Consider the following 22016-nt stretch of genomic DNA (forward strand, 5'->3'; position numbering starts at 1 on the left):
GTAAGGGCATGGGCTGCTCTGGTACCGAGGGGCAGTGTACATCTGGCATGTGACTGAGCCCAGAGGATGTCCCCACACCCTGTGCCACAGAAGCAAGGGATGACAACCAGAAACTCTTGTCCACCTGTGGTGTCCTCCACCGCAAAGGAGGGTGCTCAGAGCATCCCATGCGTGTCTGAGAACGTATGCCCCTGTGACCAGTGTGGGTAAGAGTGCCTGTGTGAGTGTGCACGCACGTCTGAGCTTGTGGAGAGTTAAATGAACGAGAGTGAGGTGGGGACTTGGGCCTGGTTCTGTCTGCATCCAAATACAATTAAATGACACGAAATTGGGTCATTTGTAGAGATGTGGATGCATCCAGAGACTGTCATACAGAGTGAAGTAACTCAGAAAGAGAAAAACAAATATCGTGTTTGTACCTGGTTGGGATGTGTCCAATACAAGTAAATGACACATCCCAACCAGGTATGGAACATTGAAAGCTGCGTTTCCGGGGTAGAAGAAGGCTGGTGACTGCACGCACCGAATGAGACCGTCAGTGCCCGGGTCGCTCTACTTGTAAAGATGTTGAAGGAGGCCCTGCTCAGAGCAGAGCAGCACCTCACCCCCACTGAACCTTAGTTCCACATCTTCTCCCTGCAGGGGTGGGGCAGGGCGGGAGCAGATGGGGTCTTGGACCCATGCACCTCTGCCACCTCCTGCATGCCCGGGCATACACACACACACACACGCACACACACACACACACACACGCCGTGAAGGTTCTTGGGGTCTCTCAGCAGTGCGGGACCCGCCCCTCCTGTGTGAGCAAAACCCAGCTCCTCACCCCTTGCTGTGGTGCCGGGGCAGCCTGAGGAACCAGAGCCTCGAGGTGATGCTGACCATGCCTGTCCAGGCAGAAACGTGAAACTGTGTGGGGGGAGAATTCTGTCACCCGGTGACATTCAGGGATGGAAGGCATGGGTGGGACAGGCCTTGCAAGCCCTGCTGTGTTGACCTGCCCGAAGTTCCACGGGAGGCTCTCACCAGAGGCGGGTCTGAGCTCACAGGCCGGGAAGCCCTTCCTGGCAAAACAATGCCGGCAGGGAGGGGTGGTCAGCTGGCAGGGCCCTGGACTTCCCAGCGGGACCAGCGTCTGCCCTGATCCTGACTTCCACCACCACTTTGTTAGCCATTGTACCAAACCCTGAGATGCAGAATCTCCAGCTGTTTGACCTCAGGAAAGCTGCTCACCTCCCAGCCTCAGTGTTCTTACCTGTGAAATGGGGCAGTGAAGGGATTTGCGCATGGTGATTGTGAATCCGAAGTGAGAGCTTTGTGCGATATGTACCTGGGCAAAGGTGAGGCCTGTCTGCACCTGCTCCGGCTGCTCCTCCTCTCCCCAGCCTGCCCTTCTCTTGTTCACAGTTGAAGAAAACGAGGTCCAGAGGAGGCCACCACTCCCCAGAGGCTGCACAGCCCCACGAAACTGGACACCCGCGACGGCCCGTCCCAGGCTCTCCTCATTCACCCACCAGGATTGGCCGCATCATTTGTGGGGCCCAGTGTGGAATGAAGATGTGGGCCCCTTGTTCTAGAATTTTGAAGGATTTCAGGACAGTGACAGCAGAGCCTTAAACCCAAAACGGGGCCCTGTGGTCTCCCCAGGCTACACCCCCTTGAGGCCAGCCCTGCACCCACGTCCTCATTCCCCACCTCGGAGCATGTGTTTTTCCATCTAAAAGTGTTTGTGACAAGGAGGAACATTAAGGCAGCCATGCCCTGAGCAGGGACCACCTGGGAGGCATTTTAAGTGCATTTAAGTCTGTTTCTGCTCACAAGCATTGCCCAGCCCACAAATCCCTTTAGGCAGCAACAGACTGAGCCCCACACAGATCCCGTAGGGCCTGGCTCTGTGAGATGAGAGCGGGCAAGGCCCATTCTCTCCTGCACATGTGGTCTGTATGGTGGGGACTGGACCAGCTTAGAGGTAGGGGCTCCTGGGAGCTCGGCCCCCTCCTACCTCCCAGACCCCGGACCACTGAAAGCGCATGCACTCCAGGGGGCCCCGGAGGAGGAGCCCCGTTCTGGATCTGTTCCTCCCTACCTGGCAGGTGGGGCAGGCCTCTCCCCCCGCCACAGAAGACCCATGTGTAAGGACCCCCCGCTGGTGGCTCCAAGGGCAGCTGGTTCTTGCACAGCTGACCGGGGACGGGTTGGGGGGCGTGGTGTGTGTGTGTGTGTGTGTGTGTGTGTGTGTGTGTGTGTCCCCAGAGGATGAGCCGGCAGAAGCTGTGTTCCTCTCCTGTAGGCTCAGTCGTCGCACAGCGTACTCTCGCTGGTACTCCGGGGGCCAGAACGCAGACCTCACCTCTCCACGGAGGGGTCTGGCAGACCACGGAGAGCTGGTGGCCTAGCAGGCTGGCAGACACAGGCTGCCCTTGGCGGTATGCTGTCCTGTGGACCAACAGCCACCCTGGGCTCCCCACCGGCAGAGTTGCCTGCAGCTCTGTGAGACGGGACCCGCTGGCAGCATCCCAGATCACTAGCAGTCGGTGCGCGCCTTTCTGCCAGGGTGAGGAGGACGCCGGTGGCCCTGGCCCTGGCTGAGCCCCCTTCCCACCCAGCGTGGTGTCATGAGCCTGGGCTGCCGCCAGGCCACCACCCTGTCAACCACTGGGAATTACAGTCTCTCATCCTCTTTGTGGCCAGGAATGCAAGCTTCCCAAGAGAAGATGAGTCCTCGGGGACCGCCTTCCACTGCAGGCTGGTGTTGCTGACTTGCGGTCACCACGCAGGGCTCAGCGGGGCAGCGGGCACGGTGGCGGCAGGGCCCGGCCCGCTGTGAAGTGGGGTTGAGCAGGCCGGAGAGGGGTGTGCTGCTGGAGAGACTGCCGTCTGAATCCCAGTTCTCTGGCTGGCTGTGTGTGTGCCCTTGAGCGGGCAGACAGCTTTCTTTGGTTCCCGCCTCAGTGTCTGTTTGCAAAGCAGTGGTCCCGTTTGCACCCCTGTCTGGGATTGCGAAGAAAATAGAGGGTCGGTGTCGGGGTGGGGGGGGCTTGGCCTTGTGCTTTGTCGGTCCAGCCGGCTGTGCTCACTGCACACCACACCGCCGCGAGGCGGCGGGCCAGGTCCTCTGGAGAAGGCGGCGGTAGAGGGACGGGAGACCTTTCCTTCTCCTGTCCACGGGGCAGTGAGCAACAACGTCCTTCCCCCTGCCCGGCCACCCCCCACCCCAGAGCTCCCACTAGACCCTCTGACTTGCAGCCTTCGTGGACTGTTGGTTGGAGGGAAAGGAAGCCTGGTTGCTGCTCGTGATTCAGGCCCTTGTCTTGGGGCAGCAGAGCTGTGCCTGGTTCTGATCCCCCTTCCGAGCCTTCCTTCCCAGACTCGGCCTTCCTGGGCAGGGTGCTGCCATAGGCTGGGAGCCCATCTGATTTCTGTGAGGAGCACAGACCCGGGGTTACTCTGCCAGGCGGCGCGGTGGGGCTCCGGCACGCTCCTAGCCAGGGACGAGCCCCATCAGGGACCGCTCTGCGGCTGTCCCTCCCCTCCCGTTGGGTGACTGTCCTCTCCTGTTGGGTGAAGAGACAGCACAGGAAGTACTCCTGCCTTTGTCTCAAGAGCAGTGATGAAGATGTTAAAAAAAAAATCAATATGTAAGTCATAAATTGGAAGAAGATATTTTCAAATGAAGAAAAAAGGAAAAAAAGAGCAGTGGTGAGCAGTGTTGTAGGATCCTCTTTGGGGCCCCAAACTATGAGCTGCTCCCGGGAAGCTCGAGCCTGTGGAGTGAATCCTAGCTGTGTGGGAGGACCTGTCAGCCGTGGCCCATCACTCGGCCCAGCTGGCAAAAGGCCTGCTCCAAGCCGGTGCCATTGGCTGCCCTTTAACAGGATCAGGGAAGAGTCCAGTCTTGTGGCCGTTTGGGGCTGACACAGCCCTCTGAGCTGCCTGCCTGTCTGTCAGCATCAGCTACTAAATCCCAAAGAAGTCAGCCCTGAGTGCATCTGCGGGGCAGCCTGTGTCTTCTTGGGCCAGTAGGGAGGGTGTGGGGACAGGAGGGTGGCATTCAGCCACGTGTGGGCAGCTCCTGCCGGTGGTCTCTGCCAACGAGACCCCAGAGTGGGGGAAGCAGTGTCTCAGCTCTCCCTCCCCAGAGTTCCCCAGTGTGACTTCTTCCTGCGGCTCCTTGAGCGACCTCCCCCTTGGATGGCAGGCAGTGTGATGCTCTGGGGTGGGTCCTCCCCCAAGAGACTGCAGGGCAGGAAGGCCGCCGCACAGAGCCTCTCTCAAGGCACTGGACTGGGTCCTGGAGGTCTAGCCTGCCCTTCCCTGTACCGCACCTGCAGAGGCCCAGTAACTCTGGGTCCCACTGCAGGGACAGTGCTCCTACGGAGCAGATTTCTGAAGGTCTAGTAGGTCAGCGCTAGGCGTGCAGCCCCCTTCCCTCCATCTCTGTCTTTAGTGTGGGGTGTGCAGGGCCAGGCCTTTGGCTCTAGCCAGAGCATCGCTCTCTTTCCCCCGCCCCCTTCCTCTCCCCCTTTCACCTGATCCCCTTTCTCTTTCCGCTCCTTCCCTCTCTCTCCCTCTGTCTCTCTCCTGCTCTCTCCCTCTCACCCTTGCTCTGTGGTCCAGGCCTGTCTGGCAGGGCAGCACCCACACTGGGCACTGGGCTGGCAGGACCGAATGCACACTTCCCTCCAAGTTGGCATTCCCAGCCTGGCTGCCTTTGAGGTCATCCTTGGGAAACCTTCCACAGTGCAAGCAGCCTTCTAGTTTTCTTACTGTTTTACCTCTTTGGGATCCAAAAGGTCTTGCCTGTTCTCTTCACCTGACTTCACCTGGCACTTGATTGTTTCCCACACCCAAGGGAGTCCTCAAGGGCCCAGGCAGACCCAGGGTTCCTCTGCTTGTGCGGACTGGACCGGCCACTCACCCCCAAGGCTGCAAGGGAAGCGGGATGTAGGTGGAAACAAACTGATTGAAAGGAGAAAACGGTTACACAAAAGTACAGTGTTTCTCATGTTTGCTTTGTGCATTGGTACTTTTTTGTGCTTCATAGAGTAGGTTTTTAAGCATTTGCAGGTTTTTAAAGCATTGCTTGCCCATTTATCCACCTTTTTAAAAATTCTTAATATTTTTTAAAACTTCTTGTGATGAAAAATGCTGAACATATACAAAGTCAGCAGAGTTAGTAGGATGAGGGCTCCTGTGAGCTCACCCAGCTCAGCCATGGTCAGCATCTGCCTTCCTCGTGGCATTTACAGCTCTACCCACAGTCCCTTGGCGATCAATTTCGGCAGAATCTACATAGGTTGAAGTGCATAAATCTTGGCTGTACACTGTTAACCAGTGGATGTGCCTGTGTGAGCCACGCCCGTATCGGGATACAAAGCCTTTATGTTCCCCAGAACATGCCTCCTGCCCTTCCTGGTCTGTTGCCTCCCCCGCCACCAACAGGTAGCCAGTCTGATATCTGTCGCTTAAAATCAGTCTGGAACCGTGCCATGTGATTCTCTCATGCTGCTCCTTCTACTTGGCAGGATGTCTGTGAGATCCGTCCAGACTGTCATGTCTATCAGTGGCCCTGATGGACCACCGTTTGCTTATCTGTTCACCCGCTGGAGCACATCTGGACTCTTTCCAGTTCTTGGCTCTGTGAATAACCCCAGCATTTGTGAATAAGTCATTTGATGGACATACGTTTCCATTTCTCTTGGATGAGTGGAGTGGAATTTCTGGGTCATGTGGTAGGAGTGTGATTGACTTTAGCTAAAGATTTATTAGTGCTCTGTTCATCTTCGGTGACTCCTGCCTGCCCTGCTTGTCTGGCAGCGTCTTGTACACTTGAAAACTCTGGCTCCAGGTGATTTGCTCAGAAGCCTGGGTGAACTCCCAGCTGAGTGGTTCACCTGCTTATTAAACTTGGGTAATCGAGAACGATTTTGCAACGGTTTTAAAGCTGCCTCACTTCCTCCTTTTTCTGTTTTAAAGTGGTGTACTTTCAGCTAGTGTTTTTTATTTAATGTTTAGTTAGTTAGTTAGTTTGTTTGTTACTTATTTAGTTGCACTGGGTCTTAGTTGCAGCTTCCAGGCTCCTTATTTGTGGCTCGCAGTTCTCCTTAGTTGCGGCTCACCAGCTCCTTAGTTGCAGCAGGTGGGCTCCTTAGTTGTGGGATGCGAACTCTTAGTTGCAGCATGCATGTGGGATCTAGTTCCCTGACCAGGGAGCAAACCCGGGCCCCCTGCTTTGGGAGCACAGAGTCTTAACCACTGCGCCACCAGGGAGGTCCCTCGGCTAGTGTTTAGCTATATAGATAATTGTGTGTTGATGTACTTAGGACTACAGATGAGAAAGACCTACTAAGATCAGAATTTCAAATTAGTGAAATTTTCTTTTCTGGTCCACAAAGAATCTATTATTAAAATGTAAAATGGGGGATGATGGGATGAGTTGGGAGATTGGGATTGACATATACACACTTTGCATACTATGTATAAAATAGATAACTAATGAGAACCTATGCTATAGCTCAGGGAACTCTACTCAGTGCTCTGTGGTGACCTAAATGGGAAGGGAATTCAAAAAGGAGGGGATATATGTATACATATAGCTGATTCACTTTGCTGTACAGCAGCAACTAATGCAACATTGTAAAGCAACTATACTCCAATTTTTAAAAATGTGAAATAAAGCCACTGGGGAACACTGGTCTGCCTAGGAGGCCTGCTCTGGGTTCCGTCGTCACCGTCATCATCCCTCCCTCATGTGCTTCCCTGCTTCCTGCAGCCCCACTGGGACTCTACTTCTCAAGGGATGCTTACTGGGAGAGGCTGTACGTGGACCAGCCAGCTGGCATGCCCCTGCTCTACGTCCACGCCCTGCAAGACTTCCCCGAGGAGGTGCCCAGCTTCCGCCTGGGCCAGCACCTCTACGGCGCCTACCGCACACGGCTGCACGAGAACGACTGGGTCCGTATCCAGGAGGACACGGGGCTTCTCTACCTTAACCGGAGCCTGGACCACAGCTCCTGGGAGAAGCTCAGCATCCGCAGTAAGGGAGCAGCCCTGACCCCTACGCACCTCATTGCCCCCACCCCCGACCCTCGCCTTAGCCTCACACAGCACACATCACACCGAGGGTGGCTTCCCCTGTGGCTCCTGCTGTGTGAGAGTGGAGAGAGTGAGATGAGGCTGGCCTGCCTCTGTGCGCAGCCAGTGAGGGAGCCAGGGTGAGCTTGGGGACCACTGATGACCCTTAGGCCTTCGGAGGCTGTTTGGATTTTGGAGAACCCACGTGAAGGCTTTGGGTGCTCTGTCCGTGCAGGAGCCAGATGCCTTTTCCAGTTGGGTTAACAGGGATTTGGGGTTGTGAGAGAGGAGTTAAGAGGAGAAAAATCCCAAGATCTCGCTTTAGCAAATGGTCTGCAACCTGCTGGAGAAACAGCAGTTCCCACGGAAAGGGTGGCTCGCAGTTCTCCTTAGTTGCGGCTCACCGGCTCCTTAGTTGTAGCAGGCGGGCTCCTTAGTTGTGGGATGCAAACTCTTAGTTGCAGCATGCATGTGGGATCTAGCTCCCTGACCAGGGAGCAAACCCAGGCCCCCTGCTTTGGGAGCACAGAGTCTTAACCACTGCGACTGCACCACCAGGGAAGTCAGCAGCAAGCTGCCCTTGACACCTGGCAGGGACTTGGGCCTGGTGCCAGAGATGGAAGTGGAGCAGGGAGGAAGGCCTGACCAACTCCTCAGAGCAGAGGTCTCAGCTGGAGTGTAGGCCACGTGGGACCCTGAGACTTGTGGGGAGCAGGGGTCGTGGAGCAGAGTTGTGCCTCGTGGCACCAAATGGTGATCACACACCCAGTAGTGCCCCCCTCTGAGCCCCTCCACTGTAGACATGGCCTCCCTGGACCCTCACACCAGCCCTGAGCCCCCGTGTGCGCTGAGAGACAGGCGGCATGCCTGGGAACACGGAGTGGGTGGCACCGCCCAGCAGGGGCAGAGTGGCCGCACCCATCTGCCAAGTGAAGCCAGGGTCCCCAAGTAAAGCTGCCCCCCGTCAGGGCACCCCAGGCGGCTCCTGGAGGAGGTAGCACCTGACATAGGTCTTGGCTCCGCACACACTTAGTTGCCGCCGTCTGCATCTCGAGCCCCCAGTGGGGAACTTGAAGAACCAGGACCACTGGGGTGGAGGCCAGAGTGGAATCTGCTGAGGATCTGAGTTTTGTAGGAGGCCTGTTCTGTTCGTGATTGGAGAGTGACCTCGGGTACCTGTCGGGTCCAGTCAGGAGAGAAATCAGTAATTTGAACAGGGAAAGTTTGTATAGAGAATTATTAACCACAGCAGGAGATTGGAGCAATGGAGGACAGGCTAGTAAGAAGCACAGAGAACGAATGAATGCGGGAGGAGCAGATGTGAGGGGCAGCCACTTCCGCAGGGCTGAGATAGAGGGCCCGGGAAGAGCCCCCGACCCCAGCTGAGGTCCAGACCAGTTGGAGGGGGAGCTGCTGTGGTGCCTCCATGCTGGAACTTGCCAGAAATACCCTGTCTAGGTGCTGGGGAAGTCTGTGTCTCCGAAGACAGTGAAACTGCCTGGGGGGCTGGGGTGGGGACATGGATTCCCTGGCAGTCCAGTGCTTAGGGCTCTGTGCTTTCACTCCCGAGGGCCCAGGTTCAATCCCTGGTCGGGGAACTGAGATCCCGGAGGCGGCGTAGCCAGAGATAGAAAAATAGAATAGAATAGACTAGAATAGAATAAATGAAAGTGTTTTTAAAAATCAAAAAAAGAAAAAAGAACTGCCTTGGGGAAAGGGGCAGGGCAAGAGCGCTCCCTGGGGAAGCTCTCCACTTGGTGTTAGACCCGGGGTTCAGGGCACCTTCCTGAGGAAGGGTATTTGAGCTGAGACCTAAAAAACAAGAGAGGTGGGCCGGTGAGGCAACCCCCAGGAGGTGGCGGCTGGGCCAGAAAGCCCAGAGGAGCCCTGTGTGGACCCTGGTGAGGACTGGGCTTTGCCCCAGACCCGAGCTCCTGCCCCCTCCCTGTTCCGTTCCCCACCGCTGGGCAGGTGTGGCTGACACCCCGGCGGGCCTGATGACTTCTCTCTCTGCAGACGGTGGCTTCCCGCTGCTCACCATCTACCTCCAGGTCTTCCTATCACCCACGTCCCTTCGTGAGGGCGAGTGCCAGTGGCCGGGTTGTGCCCGAGTGTACTTCTCCATCATCAACGCCTCCTTCCCGGCTTGCGGTGCCCTCAAACCCCGGGACCTCTGCTTCCCCGAGACGGGCCTGTCCTTCCGCATTAGGGAGAACAGGCCTCCCGGCACCTTCCACCAATTCCGCCTGCTGCCTGTGCAGTTCCTCTGCCCCAACGTCAGCGCGGCCTACAGGCTTCTGGGAGGTGAGTGCCCACCGCGTGGAGCCTTCCTCGGTGCCCGCTGAGTGCCAGGCACGGCGCTGCGGTCCCTCTACACAGGCCGTCGAGTTTACTCTGCACCACCCCATCATCCGTTCATTCAGAAGTCCACGAGTATCTCATGTACGCCTGCCATGGGCCAGGCACTGTTCTGGGGACGAAGGATGAGAGAGTGAACACATCAGGCCAAAATCCCACCTGCCTGGAGCTTCCATCCCATGGGAGATGGAGACCACACACGTGCTAAGGAAATTGGGTGGCCTCTGAAGGGACTAGGTGGGATGTAAAGCTGAGAGGGTGTGGAGTGGTGGAGACCACTGTCTCAAATCAGATTGCTGGGAAAAGGGGACACTGGAGCAAAGGGGGGGTGCCAGGCAAGCAGAGTGAGCCCCTTCAAGAGCACCAAGGTGGGAGCCCCATGTAGCTGGAGTGCAGTGAACCGCAGGGCAGGGTGGAGGCTGCTGAGGGCAGAGCAGTTCCAAGTAGGCGGCAGGCTTCCTGCCAAGGGACTGGGGAGCCATGGAAGGTGTTTGGGAGAGGGGGTCATTGACAGGACATACCTTACCTTTAAGAGCTTAGTCTGGCTGCTGTGTTAGAAATGATTGGGGGTGGGTGGTTTAGGGGGAAGCAGAGAAACAAATTAGGAGGCAGGAGAAATCCTTGAGAGAGGAGGAGGTCTGGGGTGAGGGTGGAAACCTTTGGGCAACAAGAAGGATCCTGCAGGATATCCTGGTGAGTTGGGTGCGGGGTGTTGAAAGAAAGAAGGGACCAAACATGGTTCCAGGATTCCACCTGAGCAGCTGCAAGGACAGTGGACCTTGCCACAAGATGGTCCTGCCACAAGATTGCCCTGGGGAGGCCAAGAGCACGGATGTGGGGAGGGGAAGGGAATTGGATCCCAGTGGAGATGAGAGAAGGCAGCTGAGGTGCCATTAAACCATTTAAAGGCAAGGAACTGGGACTCAAAAGGGACACTTACAAGCTGGACTTATTAGTAAGTAGAACCTGGATTCACACCAGGTTGATGGCATACACACGGTAATAATGTTGAAGAAAATCTCAGTAGCGTAAGGAAAGCAGTCACTCACACTCTCCCAGCATCTTTTCATTTATCCTGCAGCAGGGATAGAAGTCTTTGTGCAGAATTGCCGGCAAAGTGTATGATTTAGCGTGCTGCCTTTTTCGCCAAAAAAAGGGTTTTTTGTAACCGTAAACAACAGAGGGACATGTTTGCATGATAAGCATTTCCCACATGTGTAATTCACATGTAATGTGTGGCTCTGATGTGATTTCCCACTGAGTGGAGTTGACAGCCCTCCCGTGCTTGGCTGTGGGGTGGTCAGTGTTGACCTTCAAGCCTTCAGCCTTTTCCCTTTTTTGGGTCATTTCTGGAGGATGAATTCCAGGACAGGCTTGGCTTGAAGAGTGTATTGTTGTTACCGGTCCTCCCTCACTGGGTTGTGGAAAGACACGTGAGTCACTGAACGTACAGCAGTGTCTGGCAGGGAACAGACACTTTTGCCTTCATCATCTCCTCTTCTGGTGAGGAAACTGAGGCACAGAGAGACAGAACCACCAGCCTTGGGCCACACAGCCAGAAGGTGTATAGGACAGCGATTCAAACCAGGCAGTCAGAAATATTTGTGTGTTAATATAAAATCACACCAAATGTCCACCATGTTTGTTTCCAAGTGGTGGAATAGCTTTATTTCTCACATTCTCTAAAATAAGCACATACCACTTCCATAATTAAAAAAAAAAAATTCCTAAATTTTTTTTTTCAGAAACCAGCAAATGCTGGGAGCTGAATCTCTGGGCTGAGCTGGTGCCAGCCCTCCCCACAGCAGAGGCAAGGTGTGTGAAGGGGTATGCCTAGCCCTCCCAGGTGATCAGGATGAAGACCTGATGTAGGCCTCCTGGTCCCTCTGTTCCCCGTCAGCACCAGTGCAGGCTGCAGCCACAGTGAAGCTCAGGGCACAGTCTTCACTGCAAACTGTGCTTGGAGCACCGTGCCCCACTGTGGAGCCGAGGAGGGGCCAGGGCCCGGGGCCAGCATGCACCCCGGCTCCATCCACAGGGCCCCCGCCCGTGCCACGGAAGGCAGCTCACCCTTTCCCCAGCCCGGGGTTCAGCCTGGGGTTCCTGGTCTGCTTGGTGCGCAGGTGAGAGTCTGCCCTTCCGCTGCGCTGTGGACAGCCTGGAGGTGAGCACGCGCTGGGCCCTGGACCGCGAGAAGCGGGAGAAGTATGAGCTGGTGGCTTTGTGCACGGTGCGCGTCGGTGCGCGAGAGGAGGAGGTGATGGTGCCCTTCCCCGTGACCGTTTACGACGAAGACGACTCTGCGCCCAGCTTCCTCGGGGGCGTCGACACCGCCAGCGCCGTGGTGGAGTTCAAGCGGAAGGAGGTGCCTGTCCGTTTGTCTGGTGCTTGTCTGGTGTCTCTCTGTTCCGTGTCTGGATTCCTCCATCTGCCATTTATTCCTCGGTCTGTTCAGCGGTTCGTCTAGCCATCCAGACATGTGGCTGACCATCCATCTAACTATTCGTCTTTCATTTGTCCATCAGTCTGTGTGTCGGGGTTTTCTGTCGGTGTCCAGGACAGCTGAGGAGGAGAGAGGAGGCCAGCCCCACCGGCACCCAGCTGACCACTGCCTTGGGAGGCCGGGGGACCTGAGTGCCCAGTCTGTGTCTGACGCCGCGGGTGGGGCCCCAGGGCTCACATCGGCAGGGATTTCCCTGCGCCCAATCCCAGCCCCACCCTTTTCTGGTCCACGCAGGTGGAGCGTGGCTGCCACCTGCTGGGCCTCGGACTGTCCTGCAGCTGGCAGGCCGCAGGAGCAATGGAAGGGTGGGAGCGTAGTATGTTGTCACTGCCTGCTTCTCTGGGCACCCCAAGAGCAGGTTTGGCGGATGAGCCGGTGAGAGGAGAGCACATGACACAGGGGAATGTCTCATGAGCCTGGCAGGACCCCCTGGTGGTGACACTGGGGAGCCTGGTTAGCAGTGAGAGCAGAGATGCCCTGTGACTTTGCTCAGAACCTTCCTCGTGACTCTCTCCAGCCTGGTGTACAGAAGAGACTTGGAGGAGAGCATTCTGGTGGATACCTGGGCTTGGATCCCAGGTCTGCCATCTGTCACTCTATGACACTGAGCTAACTCCTCCGCCTTGTGGGGCCTGGTTTCCTCAGAGAAGAGTAGGAGTGCTTGCCGTGCTCTATGGGGACCTAGATGAGGTCTTCAGCAGAGCACCAGGGCATGTGCTCTCATCCATCCTTATGGGGCATCTGTAGATGCCTGTCACACCTGCTGCACAGGTGAGCTGCAGTGGCCCAGGAAGGGTGACCAGGACAGGCTGACTAGGGGCCCCAGGGAACTTGAACCCAGGTCAGTCTGTCCCTAGAGCCAGCTCTGACTGCACACACCTGGTCCACTCGTGGGGCACGTGCCTTTCCACGGTCTCTGGCTTTAAGGGCCCTAACTGGCACCCCCTGTTCTCTGCAGGGCACTGTTGTGGCCACACTACGCGTCTTCGATGCAGATGTGGTGCCGGCATCCGGGGAGCTCCTGAGACGGTACACAAGCACGCTGCTCTCCGGGGATGCCTGGGCCCTCCAGACCTTCCGACTAGAGCACTCGCCCAACGAGACCTTGGCCCAGGCCAACGGCAGCTCTGTGCGGGCAACCGTGCACGACTACAGTAAGAGAGGCCACATGTGGCCTGGCTGGGCCCCCTGGGGAACTGGCGGCCCACTCTCCTTGGACGGGGCAGCACCCAGCACACACAGACGCCTGTCCTGGCCCTCTGAGCACCAGGCAGCCGCCCCTTCCACTCCTCCTCCCAGCCTTTGTCTCTGCTGGGCTTGCCTGGTCCACCTTGGTGGGTGTTTGCAGGCTGTCCTCTCCATGAACTGTCCTGAGGCCGACGCTGTCAGGACACCCCGTGCTGGCCACGCCAGGACTCACTGCAACACGTATGTCATCACCGAGGCCTCCCTCTGGCCCCTGGCACCTGCTTTGCCACCTCCCAGGTGCCCAAGTGCCCAGGGGTTATTGCCCCCTCCCCCCACCAGCAAGTCTCTACTCACAAGGGGCTGATGTATCCATACAATAGCAGCTCAGTGTCTTAGAGTCAGAGGGTTCCCCGATGACTGTCCTGTCTGGCTCCTGGAATGCGCCCACCCTCAGGGCTGAGCTCCAGGGGCCCGCAGTGCTCACCTGCAGAACGGGGCATACTCATCCTCAAGCTTCCCTGCCTCCCTCCCCTGCCCTCCTGCCCGTGTTTTCTGGGATCACCTTTCAAATACCCCACTTGCACTTGGGTCCTTGTTTGGGGGTCTGCTTCTGGGGAACCCAGGATCACTGGTGTCTTTACCCCTTTCTGGCTGGCCTGATCCTATTTGTTTCTCATCCTCCCCTCCCCCACCAGGTCTCTGAAGCCTTCTGTCCTGTGTGAGGGAAAACGTCATCCTCGCCCCTGCATACTCACTCGGGTGCCATGTGCACCAGAGCTCCCCCTCCCCCGTTCTGTCTCCACTAAACTAAAACCTTAGCCTTGGCACACGGCAGGTGCTCAGGAGCGTGGAGGCTCCCGGGTGCTGGAGGCCTGTGGAATCCAAGGGTCCACAGGAGGCTGCTGCTGTTGAGGGTTCTCAGGGACTAGCACAGTCTTCCCAGGGCCTGCCTAGGTGGTGGTGGTTCTTTACCTTGTGTGGCCTACCCCGCACTCACATCACACACACACACACACACACACATACACACACACACACACACATCCCCAAGGTTACCTCCAAGCTGAGAAGGGTCTTCTGGGCTCCCAGCTCAGCACAGCGACTCACTACTTTTAAATAGTAGTTCTACCTTAATGCGTCCCGCCAGGTCTGTTATCTGTGTCCGAGTGGGAGGAGGTGCCTGTTTCCACATGTGTGCGGGGAGGAGGCGTGCAGCGGCGTGGGACAGTGGTCCCAACCCGCAGGGCCCCCGCCCATCATCACCGTGTGCCGTCCACACAGACACACCCCCTCCCCCACCCCCCGCAGGGCTGGTTCTCAACCGGAGCCTCCCCATCTCCGAGAGCCGGGCCATGCAGCTGGCCGTGCTGGTCAACGACTCGGACTTCCAGGGCCCGGGGGAGGGCGTCGTCCTCCTCCACTTCAACGTGACCGTGCTGCCTGTTAGCCTGCGTCTGCCCAGCACCTACTCCTTTGCTGCGAGCAGGCGGGCCCGCCGCTTCGCCCAGGTGAGCCCCCAGCCTGCTGCCTGCCTGGGGAGGGGTGTGGAGGGGCAGGAGACCCCCAGGGTGGGGTGCTCTGTTGAGCAGATTTCAAGCAGGGCTGGGGGGTGGGTGACACCCCTTCCCTGAGCTAAGTAGTACACGGAGTGGCCCCAGGGAGCTGCAGGCACGGGGCCAGGAAGGCTGGGGCCATGGAAGACTGGGACGGTCATGAGCAGGGCTCGTGGGCTTTGTGGGCCCCTCTTCTTTGCCGTCTCCTTCCTTGGCATCTTTAAAACCTTTTGTACTCATGAAAGAGCAGCGCCAGGTAAATCTATGCATGCAGACTTGGAAAGACGTTCCTGGTGAATTAAGTGAAAAAGTGGTTTGCGTAAGTGTTGGTCTCAGGTGGCTCCCTAGGTTCAAAACAAAGTCCTCATTGCTGGGAATTTGCAAGTGTGCAAATGCAGGCAGCAGTGAAAGTTGGCGCCCTCTGCAGGGAAAGACAGGGAGCGCTTCTACTTTCCACTAATCTGCGAGTATGTTTACTAGAGCTTATTTTGCATTTGTCATTGGAAAATAACGATTAGAAGTGGAAAAAAATTAAAGTTATAAGTATTCGTCAAAGGAGATAAGGGATAGACAGGAGTGATCTCTTTTTCTCACATTAGCCAGTGTGTAACGTTTTGGTGCAGTTCTTCCGAGAATGTTTCTCTTAAACACTTTTTAAAGTTCACTTGTGGTTACAGCAAGCACATGACTTAACGTACTGCATTCTCCTAGTGGGGCAGCGGTGGCCACATCCTCTTTAGAACGTCCCGTTTAGGGCCATCTTCTATTTTCCTGTGGTTTTGCCAGTTTCTGTGGTTGGTTCCCTTACCTCTTGGCAGCCACCTGGGGCCAGCAAACGAAGAACCCCACCCTTGGACACATCCAGGCTCCCCAACCTGCCACCCAACCTCGGGCCTTTCCTAGAGGCAGGGGTCAAGGGTGGTGGGAGGTGACAAAGCAGAGGGGCCTGAGGGGTGTCTGCGGGGTTGAGCGGGAGTAGGCGTTGCTGGAGGTGGGTCACCTGTGCTCCAGCAGACTCAGGAGGGCACAGGGACCCGGGTCCCAGTCCAGCCTCAGACTCACTATGGTCTCTCACCGGCTCCCCAGTTTTTATGATTGTAAATTGAGGATGATGACCTTGGGCAATGTTGAGGGTCACTGGAGAGAGTGGAAGTGAGCCCGGTTTGTACAGGGAAGTGCTCGGAGCCCAGCAGGTATTTTTGTTGTGGCATCAAGCATGGGCTTGGAGGAGCCTGGCCCTGCCCTGGGCCTGAGTCGGGCTGAGCAAGGGCATGGTGCGTGGCTGCAGGCAGGACCCTATCCCCGCTCCCCCCACCAGGCCCCCAGCCCTCAGCCTTGACTAGTCAGAGCTTCTGATCTCAAGCCACCGCAACCCTTACGGTAACTCAAGTGGCTGAGGGGGTAAAAAGGAGAGTTCAACTGACCAGCTCCAGGCCCCAGTGACCACAGCTGCCCGCCTAGCATCCCTGGGAGAAGCACCTCTTCTCTCCCAGGAGTTCCATCCCAAGTCTCAGGAAGGCCCCCTGGGTCCCGTGTGGGACAGACAACGATGCTGCATGAATCGTGGCCTGGGTGTCGTGCTCTGACTAACCAGGCGAGTGACCTAGCTTGGGCGTGTACCTCCCCAGGTGGGAACTGGTGATCCCCAGAGCAAAATTGGCCTGGCCAGAAGAGAGGGAGGTGTGTAGGAGGCATACAGGCTGCCTTTGTGCCTGAATGAGTGAGCAAGTGAGGGATGAGCTGGGCAAGCCGGCAGCACCTCCCTGGAGGGCCAGCCCCAAAACCAAACCCCAGTGCCCCGTGTTCTTTCACCTCCGGCTCTGAGGGGCAGGTATGGATGGTGGTTCCATGGTCTGGACAGGGCAGGACCAGGCAGGCGGGTGGTCTGCAGGTTCCGGGGGCATGCAGGATGGGGACATGGGGAGCTACCGTCCTGGGCTGAGTAGGAAACTGACCTGGGACTCAGGCTGCCAGGGAGCCCCTCCAGCCACCATCACAGGTGGTCCAGCCACCCAGCTAAGGATTCCCTGTGTCCCATGCCTAGATTGGGAAAGTCTGTGTGGAAAACTGCCAGGAGTTCAGTGGCATCCACGTGCAGTACAAGCTGCAGCTCTCCAGCGCCAACTGCAGCGCCCTGGGGATGGTCACCTCGGCCGAGGACACCACGGGGACCCTGTTCGTGAATGACACGGAGGCCCTGCAGCGGCCCGAGTGTGCCCAACTCCAGTACACGGTAGTGGCCGTCGAACGGCCAACCCGCCAGCAAGCCCAGGCCCCACTGCTCGTCACACTGGAGGGGACATGTGAGTGCCAGGGCTGCGGCGAGGGTCGGGATGGACGGGCGTAGTAGAGCCTCGGGCTTCTCCCACAGAAGGGCCCCGGTCCTGCTCCCCCTCACTACCTGGTGGCTTCCCTGAGCCTTCTTCCCTGTAAGATGAGAAAACGGTGCACGCTGCACAGCCAAGCTGGAAGGATGACGGGGGAAAGTGTGAAACAGTTTAGCCCAGAGTGACAGCATTGTGGACGGTCACTGCTGCCCGTCACCTCTGTCAACGCGTCCTACCTGTGCACTTGCTTTAGGGCTGCCAGATACAATAGAGGACCCAGGTTAAATGTGAATTTCAGGTAAACAACAAGCAATTTTTTTGGTGTAAGTACGTCTACTGCAACTTTTGCGGTGTCTCTTAGAAGACAAACTTCCAAGCGTGTCACCGTGATATTAGGGACGTATTTACACAAAGCAGGTATTCACCGTTATCTGAAGGTCAGGTTTAACTGGGTGTCCTGTGTGTCACTGGCCGAGTCTGGCCACCTCACACCCTCCCTCCATACTTATCTCAGCCCAGTAGCTATCCCCGCTGTGTGACTGTGGTACCACCCCTTCCTCAGCAGCCCCCTCACTGCCCTGCGCCCCGGTGCTTAGTTACTACCTCCCCTCTGGGCTCAACCCGTGGCGACAGCTCAGCCAATGCTGCCCTCACCCATGGGTGCTAGCGGCTGGACACAGGGCCCAGGCTGGCCCCCTGTGACTTGCTTTCTGCCACCCCCAGATGTGGCAGAGGAGCCAGGCTGCCCCCTGTCCTGCGCGGTCAGCAAGAGGCGGCCCGAGTGTGAGGAATGCGGCGGTCTGGGCTCTCTGACGGGCAGGTGCGAGTGGAGACAGGGAGACGGCAAAGGTAGGCCCTGTGCAGAGCCGGGTGTTCGGGAGGGTGATGACGGCTGAGTGGAAAGGGCGTCTGTGTGGGCCCTGCCAGCCTCTGCGATGCCCTCCACCCCTGCCCACTCTGAGTCTCTCCCCCAGCGCCTTGTCCCCTGCTGCGACTCCTGATGCCAGGAGAGGGTGGACATGAGTGCAGGGTGGCATGAGGACATTGGGGCTGTTTATCACCGTGGGATCACAGGTGCCTGAGGCTGGACTCGCTCTGGGCTTGAGAGGGTCTGGGCCAAAGTTGGGATGTGCTTCTTTTTATTTTATTCTAAATTTCTGTACATATATTTGTCCCTAAACTAGATGTGAATTGGCATCCGTGTCTCCATTTCTCCACCCATATACACATAAATTACATGTACATTTGTGAATATATTCACCCAATGCTTTTATTTTTTTTTAACTTTTTATTTTATATTAGAGCATAGTCGATTAACAATGTTGTGTTAGTTTCAGGTGCACAGCATAGTGAGTCAGTTATACACATACACGTATCTATTCTTTTCCAAATTCTTTTCCCGATTAGGTTGTATGTAATATTGAGCAGAGTTCCCTGTGCTCTACAGTAGGTCCTTGTTGGTTATCCATTTAAAATATAGCAGATTGTACACGTCAATCCCAAACTCCCTAACTATCCCTCCCCCTAACCTTCCCCCATTCACCCACTGCTTTTATTTTTTTTTATTTCTTATAAATTTATTTTATTTTATTTATTTATTTTTGGCTGCATTGGGTCTTCGTTGCTGCTCACGGGCTTTTCTCTAGTTGTGGTGAGCAGGGGCTACTCTTCGTTGTGGTATGCAGACTTCTCACTGCAGTGGCTTCTCTTGTTGCAGAGCACGGGCTCTAGGTGCACAGGCATCAGTAGTTGTGGCACGTGGGCTCAGTAGTTGTGACTCGTGGGCTCTAGAGCGCAGGCTCAGTAGTTATGGCGCACGGGCTTAGTTGTTCTGCGGTATGTGGGATCTTCCCGGACCAGGGCTCGAACCCATGTCCCCTGCACTGGCAGGCGGATTCTTAACCACTGCGCCACCAGGGAAGCCCTCACCCACTGCTTTTAGACACATAGTTCACAGACCCTTTTCAAAGATTCAAAAGGTGGATGAGTATAAGGTAGGTATTACTAAACAACCAAAAGGTGGATGAGTATAAGGTAGGTTACACTGTGCACATCATTCATAGTTGGCTTTAGTTCATAAAAACACAAACCTTAAAAAAAATTCAAAATATCCAAAATGATCTTCAGAGAAGCTCTACCTGGGAGATCCCAGCCCAGGGAGCGTGGCGCCAAGCAGGAGGGGCCTGCACAGCCTTGGGCTTAGCCTACTGCTGGCTCCAAGCCTCGCCCACCGGTGTGAGGGTCCCGCTCATGGTACAGCCTAGAGAGGGTCCCAGCCTTGTCTGGTCTCTTCTGGCCTCCTTGATGTGAGCCCGGGCACAGCCCTGGGACTGCCCAGCTCCTCCAGCCCTCACTGCCTGGGCTGCCCTGTACACCCCGGACCCCCAAGCTCTCCCCAGGGATGGGCTCCACGTGTGGTTTTTCTTGGCTCAGGCCTCGCTTTGCTTCTCCTTGTGGGGGGCGGTGCAGGCTTGGCCTGGGAGGCCCTGGGGTGTGGCCCTCCCGGCTCTGGCAGTCTGACCAGGACGGGTGCTCCCTCATGGTAGTAACTGCCTGCTGTGTGCCATAGGGATCACCAGGAACTTCTCCACCTGCTCCCCCAGCATCAAGACCTGCCCCGACGGCCACTGTGACGCCGTGGAAAGCAGAGACGCCAACATCTGCCCCCAGGACTGCCTCCGTAAGCACCGAGCCTGCGCGTGTACCTGAGCAAGGGCAGGGCCTGGGAAGGGAGTGTAGGTAGCAAGCTGAAGGGGCTTGGACTCCCACCTGCACTCAGCCAGGCCAGCCAACTTCCTGGGTTGTGTGTGCTGAGCCTTTTTCTAACATTTCATTTGAACAAAGGGCTCTCCTCCCCCAAGACTAGCGCCTGCTGGCCTGACCCACCCACTCCAGTGTTGCCCTGGCCGGCTCACGGGCATGCAGCGCCCTGTCCCCCATTCCGCTGGCTCCAGGCTGCCCCTGCTGCCCGGGCTTTGCTTCTGAAAAGTAACCGTGTGTGGACCTCAGCAAGGGCCCTGGGCAGCCTGTGGGTTCCTCCTCTCGCCCGCTGTGGCCAGGGGACTGGTTTGGGAGCCTGTCGTGCTGAGACTCCTGCCTGGGTGACACAGACTTCTGAGCTCACTGCACTCCCTGGGCCTGAGAGTGGTGACATCAGGTGGGGAGGGGCCTCTCACGCTCCTGTCTGGGTGGTCTGGCTGGTCAGGTCCCCCCGAGGCTGAGTGGGCTGCTGAGTGAGTTGTGTCCATCATCAGGGGGCGGCAGCATCATTGGTGGGCACGAGCCTGGGGAGCGCCGGGGGATTAAAGCCGGCTTCGGTATCTGCAACTGCTTCCCGGAGGAGAAGAAGTGCTTCTGCGAGCCGGAAGACAGCCAAGGTGAGCTGGCTGGGGCCACGCGGGCAGGAATCCCTACACCTCCCTGAGCCCCAAGGAGCCAGGGAGGAAATTGCGGGAAGGCGCGGAAACCCAGGAGACGTTTTTCCTTCCCTCCGGGTCTTGGTTCCCCCATCTGTGCAGACAGGGAGCTGGGTCAGGGCCTCTAAGACTGCCTTCTGGCCTGAAGTTTGGTGTTGTTTTTGGGGTTTTTTTGGCGTGCCATGCAGCTTGCAGGATCTTAGTTCCCCAGCCAGGGATTTTTTTTTTTTTTCACATCTTTATTGGAGTATAATTGCTTTACAATGGTGTGTTAATTTCTGCTTTATAACAAAGTGAATCAGCTATACATATACACATATACACATATCCCCTCCCTCTTGCGTCTCCCTTCTACCCTCCCTATCCCACCCCTCTAGGTGGTCACAAAGCACCGAGCTGATCTCTCTGTGCTATGTGGCTGCTTCCCACTAGCTATCTGTTTTACATTTGGTAGTGTATATATGTCCATGCCACTCTCTCACTTCTTCCCAGCTTACCCTTCCCCCTCCCCACGTCCTCAAATCCATTCTCTACGTCTATGTCTTTATTCCTTTCCTGCTCCTAAGTTCTTCAGAACCTTTTTTATTTTGTTTTTTTAGATTCCATGTATATGTGTTAGCATACGGTATTTGTTTGTCTCTTTCTGACTTACTTCACTCTGCATGGCAGACTCCAGGTCCGTCCACCTCACTACAAGTAACTCAATTTCGTTTCTTTTTATGTCTGAGTAATATTCCATTGTATATATGTGCCACATCGTCTTTATCTATTCATCTGTCGATGGACACTTAGGTTGCTTCCATTTCCAGCCAGGGATTATTGAACCCGTGCCCTTGGCAGTGAAAGCACAGATCCCTAACCACTGAATCACCAGGGAACTCCCTGGCCCGAAGTTCTGTGGTAAGGATTGGGCTGGAAAATTATTTCTTTCACCAGGTAACTCAGTGTCTGCTCAGACTGTCCCTGTGCAGGGCCTTTGCTGGGCCCATGGCATTGGCCAAATGGGTCCCCATCCTCCTAGCCAGAGCCTCTAGGTGCTTCTTCTGGGACAGCAGGTGCCCCACTGAGCACATGTGGATGTGCTGAGCCCAGGGATGCTTTTCTGGTATTTGGGTTGTTATTGCACAGCCCTAGGTCCTGGGCCACTTTTCTTTCCTCCCTCCTTTATACTGACTATAAAGAAAATACAAAAGACATCAGGAACACAGGGGAAGAGCTGCACTTCCCCACCAGCGCCCCTGGGCCTCTGGCTTCAGTGCAGCATTCTAGGGTGGGTGGATGCAGGTGTGCGTGACGTCCGTTGTGTGACCTTAGGCAGGCTGCTTATAAACTCTCATTCCTTCTGGAAAAGGGTGGTAACAGTCTCCAATAGCAAAAATGTACAGAACAGTTCCTGCTGTGGGCCGCTTCTCTTGGAGGGTTGGCAATTACTCTCGGACCTTCACACCAGCAGTGCTCTCCAGGATGCTCGAAGCTGGTCACAGCAGACACTTCCCGGCTGTCCTGGGCATGGCGGGCTGGAGAGCTGCTCTGTACCAGCTCCTGAGGGTATTCGGGGTCCCCCTCCCGGGGTGTCATCTCTCACGGCCCACCCCCG

The 22016-nt window shown here is 56.4% G+C and overlaps 1 protein-coding gene across 1 annotated transcript in view; it reads left to right on the forward strand.

Annotated features, from left to right (window-relative positions):
• Nucleotides 1-1324: 1324 nt before the first annotated feature.
• Nucleotides 1325-22016, forward strand: part of RET (ret proto-oncogene) — a 34944-nt gene continuing 14252 nt past the window's right edge. Inside the window, exons 1-15 of the mRNA XM_060096773.1 lie at nt 1325-1340; nt 2010-2093; nt 2291-2534; nt 3064-3172; nt 3949-4019; nt 4140-4216; nt 6773-7036; nt 9091-9378; nt 11556-11797; nt 12894-13089; nt 14432-14631; nt 16721-16979; nt 17727-17852; nt 19573-19683; nt 20258-20380. Coding sequence (XP_059952756.1) covers nt 1325-1340; nt 2010-2093; nt 2291-2534; nt 3064-3172; nt 3949-4019; nt 4140-4216; nt 6773-7036; nt 9091-9378; nt 11556-11797; nt 12894-13089; nt 14432-14631; nt 16721-16979; nt 17727-17852; nt 19573-19683; nt 20258-20380 — 2410 coding nt within the window. The remainder of the gene's footprint in view (nt 1341-2009; nt 2094-2290; nt 2535-3063; nt 3173-3948; nt 4020-4139; nt 4217-6772; nt 7037-9090; nt 9379-11555; nt 11798-12893; nt 13090-14431; nt 14632-16720; nt 16980-17726; nt 17853-19572; nt 19684-20257; nt 20381-22016) is intronic.

Source organism: Mesoplodon densirostris, chromosome 1 (assembly GCF_025265405.1).
Source record: "Mesoplodon densirostris isolate mMesDen1 chromosome 1, mMesDen1 primary haplotype, whole genome shotgun sequence".
Lineage (NCBI taxonomy): Eukaryota > Metazoa > Chordata > Mammalia > Artiodactyla > Ziphiidae > Mesoplodon > Mesoplodon densirostris.